The 10,935-nt window shown below is 46.7% G+C and overlaps 1 protein-coding gene across 20 annotated transcripts in view; it reads left to right on the top strand.

Annotated features, from left to right (window-relative positions):
• Window positions 1-7,127: 7,127 nt before the first annotated feature.
• The window catches only part of TNIK (TRAF2 and NCK interacting kinase), a 451,082-nt gene continuing 447,274 nt past the window's right edge, over window positions 7,128-10,935 (top strand). For 8 of the 20 annotated variants that reach the window (XM_073626204.1, XM_073626210.1, XM_073626206.1 and 5 more), the window contains exon 1: window positions 7,129-7,425. In XM_073626204.1, the coding sequence (XP_073482305.1) occupies window positions 7,369-7,425 (57 nt within the window). In that variant the 5' untranslated portion in view covers window positions 7,129-7,368. Of the gene's footprint in view, window positions 7,426-10,935 lie in introns of all 20 variants that reach the window. The other 12 variants (XM_073626221.1, XM_073626219.1, XM_073626218.1 and 9 more) reach the window with 4 other exon arrangements.

Below are 10,935 nucleotides of genomic sequence, written 5' to 3'. Positions count from 1 at the left end.
GGGATGCAGTGTAGTGTAGATGTGGGATGCAGTGTAGTGTAGATGTGGGATGCAGTGTAGTGTAGATGTGGGATGCAGTGTGATGTAGATGTGGGATGCAGTGTGATGTAGATGTGGGATGCAGTGTGGAGTAGATGTGGGATGCAGTGTGGAGTAGATGTGGGATGCAGTGTACTATAGATGTGGGATGCAGTGTGGAGTAGATGTGGGATGCAGTGTAGTGTAGATGTGGGAGGCAGTGTAGTGTAGATGTGGGATGCAATGTACTATAGATGTGGGATGCAGTGTGGTGTAGATGTGGGATGCAGTGTAGTGTAGATGTGGGATGCAGTGTAGTGTAGATGTGGGATGCAGTGTGGTGTAGATGTGGGATGTAATGTACTATAGATGTGGCATGCAATGTACTATAGATGTGGGATGCAGTGTGGTGTAGATGTGGGATGCAGTGTAGTGTAGATGTGGGATGCAGTGTGGTGTAGATGTGGGATGCAGTGTGGTGTAGATGTGGGATGCAGTGTAGTGTAGATGTGGGATGCAGTGTGGAGTAGATGTGGGATGCAGTGTGGAGTAGATGTGGGATGTAGATGTGGGATGCAGTGTATTATAGATGTGGGATGCAGTGTGGAGTAGATGTGGGATGCAGTGTGGAGTAGATGTGGGATGCAGTGTACTATAGATGTGGGATGCAGTGTGGAGTAGATGTGGGATGCAGTTTGGAGTAGATGTGGGATGCAGTGTAGTGTAGATGTGGGATGCAGTGTAGTGTAGATGTGGGATGCAATGTACTATAGATGTGGGATGTAGTGTGGTGTAGATGTGGGATGCAGTGTAGTGTAGATGTGGGATGCAGTGTGGTATAGATGTGGGATGCAGTGTGGTGTAGATGTGGGATGTAATGTACTATAGATGTGGCATGCAATGTACTATAGATGTGGGATGCAGTGTGGTGTAGATGTGGGATGCAGTGTAGTGTAGATGTGGGATGCAGTGTGGTGTAGATGTGGGATGCAGTGTGGTGTAGATGTGGGATGCAGTGTGGTGTAGATGTGGGATGCAGTGTGGTGTAGATGTGGGATGCAGTGTAGTGTAGATGTGGGATGCAGTGTGGAGTAGATGTGGGATGCAGTGTGGAGTAGATGTGGGATGTAGATGTGGGATGCAGTGTACTATAGATGTGAGATGCAGTGTGGAGTAGATGTGGGATGCAGTGTGGAGTAGATATGGGATGCAGTGTGGTGTAGATGTGGGATGCAGTGTGGTGTAGATGTGGGATGCAGTGTAGTATAGATGTGGGATGTAGATGTGGGATGCAGTGTGGTGTAGATGTGGGATGCAGTGTGGTGTAGATGTGGGATGCAATGTACTATAGATGTGGGATGCAGTGTGCTATAGATGTGGGATGCAGTGTAGTGTAGATATGGGATGCAGTGTAGTGTAGATGTGGGATGCAGTGTAGTGTAGATGTGGGATGCAGTGTGGTGTAGATGTGGGATGCAGTGTGGTGTAGATGTGGGATGCAGTGTACTATAGATGTGGGATGCAGTGTGGTGTAGATGTGGGATGCAGTGTGGTGTAGATGTGGGATGCAGTGTAGTGTAGATGTGGGATGCAGTGTGATGTAGATGTGGGATGCAGTGTACTATAGATGTGGGATGCAGTGTAGTATAGATGTGGGATGTAGATGTGGGATGCAGTGTGGTGTAGATGTGGGATGCAGTGTAGTATAGATGTGGGATGTAGATGTGGATGCAGTGTACTATAGATGTGGGATGCAGTGTGGTGTAGACGTGGGATGCAGTGTGGTGTAGATGTGGGATGTAGATGTGGGATGCAGTGTAATATAGATGTGGGATGCAGTGTACTGTAGATGTGGGATGCAGTGTACTATAGATGTGGGATGCAGTGTACTATAGATGTGGGATGCAGTGGGATGTAGATGTGGGATGCAGTGTGGTGTAGATGTGGGATGCAGTGTGGTGTAGATGTGGGATGCAGTGTAGTATAGATGTGGGATGTAGATGTGGGATGCAGTGTGGTGTAGATGGGGGATGCAGTGTGGTGTAGATGGGGGATGCAGTGTGGTTGAGATGTGGGATGCAGTGTGGTGAAGATGTGGTGTAGATGTGGGATGCAGTGTACTATAGATGTGGGATGCAGTGTACTATAGATGTGGGATGCAGTGTGGTGTAGATGTGGGATGCAGTGTGGTGTAGATGTGGGATGCAGTGTGGAGTAGATGTGGGATGCAGTGTGGTGTAGATGTGGGATGCAGTGTGGAGTAGATGTGGGATGCAGTGTACTATAGATGTGGGATGCAGTGTACTATAGATGTGGGATGCAGTGTGGTGTAGATGTGGGATGCAATGTACTATAGATGTGGGATGCAGTGTGCTATAGATGTGGGATGCAGTGTAGTGTAGATGTGGGATGCAGTGTGCTATAGATGTGGGATGCAGTGTAGTGTAGATGTGGGATGCAGTGTGGTGTAGATGTGGGATGAAGTGTGGTGTAGATGTGGGATGCAGTGTGGTGTAGATGTGGGATGCAGTGTACTATAGATGTGGGATGCAGTGTGGAGTAGATGTGGGATGCAGTGTGGTGTAGATGTGGGATGCAGTGTGGTGTAGATGTGGGATGCAGTGTGGTGTAGATGTGGGATGCAGTGTGATGTAGATGTGGGATGCAGTGTAGTGTAGATGTGGGATGCAGTGTGGTGTAGATGTGGGATGCAGTGTGGTGTAGATGTGGGATGCAGTGTACTATAGATGTGGGATGCAGTGTGATGTAGATGTGGGATGCAGTGTAGTATAGATGTGGGATGTAGATGTGGGATGCAGTGTGGTGTAGATGTGGGATTCAGTGTAGTATAGATGTGGGATGTAGATGTGAGTTGCAGTGTACTATAGATGTGGGATGCAGTGTACTATAGATGTGGGATGCAGTGTACTATAGATGTGGGATGCAGTGGGATGTAGATGTGGGATGCAGTGTGGTGTAGATGTGGGATGCAGTGTGGTGTAGATGTGGGATGCAGTGTAGTATAGATGTGGGATGTAGATGTGGGATGCAGTGTGGTGTAGATGGGGGATGCAGTGTGGTGTAGATGGGGGATGCAGTGTGGTTTAGATGTGGGATGCAGTGTGGTGAAGATGTGGTGTAGATGTGGGATGCAGTGTACTATAGATGTGGGATGCAGTGTACTATAGATGTGGGATGCAGTGTGGTGTAGATGTGGGATGCAGTGTGGTGTAGATGTGGGATGCAGTGTGGAGTAGATGTGGGATGCAGTGTGGTGTAGATGTGGGATGCAGTGTGGTGTAGATGTGGGATGCAATGTACTATAGATGTGGGATGCAGTGTGCTATAGATGTGGGATGCAGTGTAGTGTAGATGTGGGATGCAGTGTAGTGTAGATGTGGGATGCAGTGTAGTGTAGATGTGGGATGCAGTGTGGTGTAGATGTGGGATGCAGTGTGGTGTAGATGTGGGATGCAGTGTACTATAGATGTGGGATGCAGTGTGGTGTAGATGTGGGATGCAGTGTGGTGTAGATGTGGGATGCAGTGTAGTGTAGATGTGGGATGCAGTGTAGTGTAGATGTGGGATGCAGTGTGATGTAGATGTGGGATGCAGTGTGATGTAGATGTGGGATGCAGTGTACTATAGATGTGGGATGCAGTGTGGAGTAGATGTGGGATGCAGTGTGGAGTAGATGTGGGATGCAGTGTACTATAGATGTGGGATGCAGTGTACTATAGATGTGGGATGCAGTGTGGAGTAGATGTGGGATGCAGTGTGGAGTAGATGTGGGATGCAGTGTGGAGTAGATGTGGGATGCAGTGTAGTGTAGATGTGGGATGCAATGTACTATAGATGTGGCATGCAATGTACTATAGATGTGGGATGCAGTGTGGTGTAGATGTGGGATGCAGTGTAGTGTAGATGTGGGATGCAGTGTGGTATAGATGTGGGATGCAGTGTGGTGTAGATGTGGGATGCAATGTACTATAGATGTGGCATGCAATGTACTATAGATGTGGGATGCAGTGTGGTGTAGATGTGGGATGCAGTGTAGTGTAGATGTGGGATGCAGTGTGGTATAGATGTGGGATGCAGTGTGGTGTAGATGTGGGATGCAGTGTGGTGTAGATGTGGGATGCAGTGTAGTGTAGATGTGGGATGCAGTGTGGTGTAGATGTGGGATGCAGTCTAGTATAGATGTGGGATGTAGATGTGGGATGCAGTGTGGTGTAGATGTGGGATGCAGTGTAGTATAGATGTGGGATGTAGATGTGGGATGCAGTGTGGTGTAGATGTGGGATGCAGTGTGGTGTAGACGTGGGATGCAGTGTACTATAGATGTGGGATGCAGTGTACTATAGATGTGGGATGCAGTGTGATGTAGATGTGGGATGCAGTGTAGTATAGGTGTGGGATGTAGATGTGGGATGCAGTGTGGTGTAGATGTGGGATGCAGTGTAGTATAGATGTGGGATGTAGATGTGAGATGCAGTGTACTATAGATGTGGGATGCAGTGTACTATAGATGTGGGATGCAGTGTGGTGTAGACGTGGGATGTAGTGTGGTTTAGATGTGGGATGTAGTGTACTATAGATGTGGGATGCAGTGTGGTGTAGATGTGGGATGCAGTGTGGTGTAGATGTGGGATGCAGTGTACTATAGATGTGGGATGCAGTGTACTATAGATGTGGGATGCAGTGTGGTGTAGATGTGGGATGCAGTGTGGTGTAGATGTGGGATGCAGTGTAGTATAGATGTGGGATGTAGATGTGGGATGCAGTGTACTATAGATGTGGGATGCAGTGTACTATAGATGTGGGATGCAGTGTGGTGTAGATGTGGGATGTAGTGTGGTGTAGATGTGGGATGCAGTGTAGTATAGATGTGGGATGTAGATGTGGGATGCAGTGTACTATAGATGTGGGATGCAGTGTACTATAGATGTGGGATGCAGTGTGGTGTAGATGTGGGATGCAGTGGGATGTAGATGTGGGATGCAGTGTGGTGTAGATGTGGGATGCAGTGTGATGTAGATGTGGGATGCAGTGTACTATAGATGTGGGATGTAGATGTGGGATGCAGTGTGGTGTAGATGTGGGATGCAGTGTGGTGTAGATGTGGGATGCAGTGTGGTGTAGATGTGGGATGCAGTGTACTATAGATGTGGGATGCAGTGTACTATAGATGTGGGATGCAGTGTACTATAGATGTGGGATGCAGTGTGGTGTAGATGTGGGATGCAGTGTGGTGTAGATGTGGGATGCAGTGTGGTGTAGATGTGGGATGCAGTGTGGTGTAGATGTGGGATGCAGTGTGGAGTAGATGTGGGATGCAGTGTGGTGTAGATGTGGGATGCAGTGTGGAGTAGATGTGGGATGCAGTGTGGAGTAGATGTGGGATGCAGTGTACTATAGATGTGGGATGCAGTGTACTATGGTTGTGGGATGCAGTGTGGTGTAGATGTGGGATGCAGTGTGGTGTAGATGTGGGATGCAGTGTGGTGTAGATGTGGGATGCAGTTTTGTGTAGATGTGGGATGCAATGTACTATAGATGTGGGATGCAGTGTAGTGTAGATGTGGGATGCAGTGTAGTGTAGATGTGGGATGCAGTGTGCTATAGATGTGGGATGCAGTGTGCTATAGATGTGGGATGCAGTGTAGTGTAGATGTGGGATGCAGTGTGGTGTAGATGTGGGATGCAGTGTACTATAGATGTGGGATGCAGTGTGGAGTAGATGTGGGATGCAGTGTGGTGTAGATGTGGGATGCAGTGTGGTGTAGATGTGGGATGCAGTGTAGTGTAGATGTGGGATGCAGTGTAGTGTAGATGTGGGATGCAGTGTAGTGTAGATGTGGGATGCAGTGTGATGTAGATGTGGGATGCAGTGTGATGTAGATGTGGGATGCAGTGTGGAGTAGATGTGGGATGCAGTGTGGAGTAGATGTGGGATGCAGTGTACTATAGATGTGGGATGCAGTGTGGAGTAGATGTGGGATGCAGTGTAGTGTAGATGTGGGAGGCAGTGTAGTGTAGATGTGGGATGCAATGTACTATAGATGTGGGATGCAGTGTGGTGTAGATGTGGGATGCAGTGTAGTGTAGATGTGGGATGCAGTGTAGTGTAGATGTGGGATGCAGTGTGGTGTAGATGTGGGATGTAATGTACTATAGATGTGGCATGCAATGTACTATAGATGTGGGATGCAGTGTGGTGTAGATGTGGGATGCAGTGTAGTGTAGATGTGGGATGCAGTGTGGTATAGATGTGGGATGCAGTGTGGTGTAGATGTGGGATGCAGTGTGGTGTAGATGTGGGATGCAGTGTGGTGTAGATGTGGGATGCAGTGTGGAGTAGATGTGGGATGCAGTGTGGAGTAGATGTGGGATGTAGATGTGGGATGCAGTGTATTATAGATGTGGGATGCAGTGTGGAGTAGATGTGGGATGCAGTGTGGAGTAGATGTGGGATGCAGTGTACTATAGATGTGGGATGCAGTGTGGAGTAGATGTGGGATGCAGTTTGGAGTAGATGTGGGATGCAGTGTAGTGTAGATGTGGGATGCAGTGTAGTGTAGATGTGGGATGCAATGTACTATAGATGTGGGATGTAGTGTGGTGTAGATGTGGGATGCAGTGTAGTGTAGATGTGGGATGCAGTGTGGTATAGATGTGGGATGCAGTGTGGTGTAGATGTGGGATGTAATGTACTATAGATGTGGCATGCAATGTACTATAGATGTGGGATGCAGTGTGGTGTAGATGTGGGATGCAGTGTAGTGTAGATGTGGGATGCAGTGTGGTGTAGATGTGGGATGCAGTGTGGTGTAGATGTGGGATGCAGTGTGGTGTAGATGTGGGATGCAGTGTAGTGTAGATGTGGGATGCAGTGTGGAGTAGATGTGGGATGCAGTGTCGAGTAGATGTGGGATGCAATGTACTATAGATGTGGGCTATCACAATGCAGTGGGAGTGTCTGAGCCCCGGCTAGTGAATGGATCGCCCATGAGCCTTGTAGAGCCCGGCTCTATAGGCTTTTGTCCGCAATCGTCCATACATTATTCTATAGCAATGAAAGGAAAGGGCCGCCCCGGAGAGACCCTCCTCTCAGTGTCTGGTTCCTCCCAGGAAGCTGTGACAGTCTTTTCTCATCAGTGAGCTGTGTGTATGTGTCTGATCAGCACCGAGCACACTCACATACTGCCAGCATGCCCCCATTCAATGCACCCCCCCGTCCTCGCTGAGCAGAGCCGCACCGCCAGGCGCACACCTTCCCCCCCCAGCCGGAATACACAGCCAGGTGGACTGATTGCCAGAGGCGAGATCTGACAGCACCGAGCAGGAAACATGGCGAGCGACTCCCCGGCTCGCAGCCTGGATGAGATAGACCTGTCTGCACTGAGGGTAAGGGGCAGCTTGATGATCACGGTCTTTTATCTGTCATCATTGGCATACATTCAGCTGACATCCATGGATCGCCTCTATGGAGATCTGCTGTGGCTGATGGCTTTTGTCATTGAACCCATCCATGTAATAGCAATGTTGTATATAGATGATGGAGCTGCACCCACTGGACCGATCCTTGCATGGCTGTATGCAGTGAGACATGTTGGTTGTCCGATGATCCTGTAGCATTGCCCTTGGTTTACATCAGGGTGCCCATGATGGGTGTCTGCAGTGCTCCCTTTGTATGCCACTCCACACATCTGCCCTTCCATTGGGATTAATTTTGAGATTTAGGCACTCATACTTCATTGTGAAGGCTGTTTTCTTTCATTGGAGGTGGGGGTTGAGTTCCAGGATGGATCACTCTTGCCATGGAGAGAATGTAGTTTGCATTCCATGACCAGTGCCTGCCTGCCCCTTAGACAATGAAGGTTGATGGCATAGTAACCAAGCCTGTATGCAGTGCCCTGAGGTCAGAGGTCTGCTGTGATAACACCCTATTAACAGGAGATTTTCTGATTTTTGTCCGCTCATTGACGCTAAGCCCAGCCTTTCCTCTTTCCTACAGCGTGCCATCCATTGTTACTAAGTGGATGCCATGTTCATTTTTTTTCTCCTGACATACATATGAGGATGCTGTGAACAAATGGGGCTCTGTATTTGCTTCTTCATAAGAAGCCGTCAATGAATTGCCAAGTGTCTTAACCTCATGCCTCCCTAAAATGACCTATGCTAATGAGATTGCAGTAGTGGCTTGTATGTCATACTCACATGGCCTGAAAAAAAGAGAAGGCTCTTTGTATGTCTTGATATGTCAGACAGTCACTTAGATTAAACATGGACATGGCTTGTCAGATTGCCTGAATGAGAGACTTAGCTCTGCTCCATTGCACAGGCTCTATTGGCAATGTCAGCCTAGAAGCTTGGAGTGGAAATACAGAAAAGATGCATATTTAATATCTCACGAGGGACGTTGCAAGCCTTATTGTGCGCTCCTATAAATCCAACCCGATGGTGATATGTGATTGGTATGGGGTGCACTAGACATCAGGATGTACTATACATACCAAGATCTTTAGGACTTGATATGTTGGTGATGAATGGCTGCAGCCCATTTTCATGTTTACTCCATAGAACCTAAAAGAATTTATGGCCGCTGTAGAAGGTCAGAAACTGTAGTGATGCATTGATGGCTTCCAGTCATTTCACAGTGTCTGAACCTGGATCAATAGTATATTTGCTGCCTGAACTGAAAATAAAGAAGTGCTTAGAGTTTTCCTGTACTGTATTGCCTTTCATTAGTTCAGTCTCCCTGCTCACATCAGTTCACCTTGAGGTTTATATTGAGGATCAAGTGTTCAGCAGATAAGGAGAAAATACCTTGGGCATTGACCTGACCACTCATCTAGGAGGAGATGATGGAAGCTCATTTAGAGTAAATGGGCTATGATGGTGTTCTACAAGAACCAATTAGATAACTGCTATTATTTTAACTTAGACTTGTATAATTAAACATGGAACCTACCTAACTGGGTTATAGCAGCAGCACAATATTCACTAGCATATATAAAATGAGGCCCATTGATTTATGTTGGTTTGGTTCCATAAACCAGGCACATCAGCTGATCTAACTAAATAAACCAATACACAAATGTTCATCTAATGCTATCTTAAGAGTCTTGCATATGGATAAAAAAAAAAAAATTGTACATAACTACCTTTCCTGGAGAAACTCCCTCCAGTGCTGCTCAGGTAATCAAACCTAGGCAATTAAACACATGCAGGGAAATTCATGAAGAATTTAACATTCCATCCTCAGAGCAGCCGAGCTCACTCCCCAGTGTTGCAACCGTCACTTAGACAGTGGAGCGGCTAGGGAGTTTTTGTAGCTGGACAGGCGGAGTCTGATGGAGATTCCCCATCAGGTCTGCTCCCCTTGTGATTGACAGCAAGCGGTGGGTGGATTGATGCCTTCCACTGGCCGATGTCAATCACAAGGAGAGAGCAGGCTTGATGGAGAACTAGTCTATCAGTTTTTCCACCTGGCTCCTCCCATTGTAAGTGTCACTGATTGCTAGGAGCCTGTTGACTGTGAACCTGACAGAGTCCTAGACAACCAGTGACAAGTGTGGAGGGGGTGGCAGTGGCATACATGCTGAGCTGCCACACAGAGTAGTGAGACAGGCACTCTGCCTGTCTCTGTACGCCAAATTTGAGTTGGTCCTTATTACCTCCAGTTTTGTTATCTATAAAATAGAGGTGATTATTTTTGAATTTGGTGCAGCAATAGTGCGATTTTTGTGTAAGAACTACCTGAATCTGTCATACAGACAGGCCATTTTTGTATTTCTAAGCAACATGGGGAAATTTTCCCTGCCAGCTATTGTATTTTGCAGCTGAGAAAATCTGAACCGTGACTGTTTCTGATTGGGGGGGGGGGGGGGGAACTAAAAAAAGGGGAGGACCTATACCCGTGCTACATCCAAATATTATACTAGTCACTACAAAGTTTGCAGGAACCAGTCCTGCTGGTGTATGGCTTTTACTGACACCCAAGATAGTGACACATGAGACAGACTACAAATTATTTAAAAAAAATACCATCTTTATTTGCAACATTCTTAAAATAACGCCATCACATATACAAACAAACCTAAAATCAATGATATTAAAATTTGTTGTATGATACAAATGTAATTTTTTAGATAAAATGTGTAGTCTGTCTAAAATCCATACAACAGCAAGACTGGTTCCTGAAAACTTTGTAGCTTATGTGTATCCGATTGGTTTTAGTCACTATTCAGCCAAGAATTTTCTGCCCAGCTCCTTTCGATATCCAGATCAAAATTTGTTGAGCTGGAATGCCATCAGGGCCACTTGTGACTTAAATTTAGGCCAAGGTAGCAAGAGTCCGCCAAATTCGGGACGTGTATGGCCAGCACAATCCCAGTTGGTAAAGATCACATGACTAAAGGCCTAGGCTTTTTATTTATGTGATTATTTCCGGAGAGATATCTTAGCAGCCTTTTCTCCAGAATAGGTAAGTATTCTAGCCCTTCCATTTCCCTTTATTTATCCATCACTGCAAAACCATCAAGGAAGACTTGTGTTAACATTTGATCATTGGTCTGCTTTAACTGGAAGATTAGTGAATTAAACCTTAGGACCGTTAAATTGATATTTGTCTCCATGTCCAGCTATATTATGCAATTTTATTTGAACAGCTTCAATTTTGGCAAGCAAACCTGGGCCTAGGAGATGGTGATTAGTCTGCGACTTATGTGAAATTACAGACACCTTTTGGGTGCTTGTTTGCTGGTCCTGTAGAAACTGGGGAACTTCACTATGCTAATAGCAACCAGGTTTTCTCATCACAGGTTCTGGTCTGGTGCACTCCTCAGATTTGCTGGTCAAAGTTGGGGGCCGACTAACTGATAGTGATACACAGGAATAGAATGTCACCAAGAG

This window comes from Aquarana catesbeiana, linkage group LG04 (genome assembly GCF_042186555.1).
Source record: "Aquarana catesbeiana isolate 2022-GZ linkage group LG04, ASM4218655v1, whole genome shotgun sequence".
In the NCBI taxonomy this organism is placed as follows: domain Eukaryota; kingdom Metazoa; phylum Chordata; class Amphibia; order Anura; family Ranidae; genus Aquarana; species Aquarana catesbeiana.
This window is presented reverse-complemented; position numbering and strand designations above follow the sequence as displayed.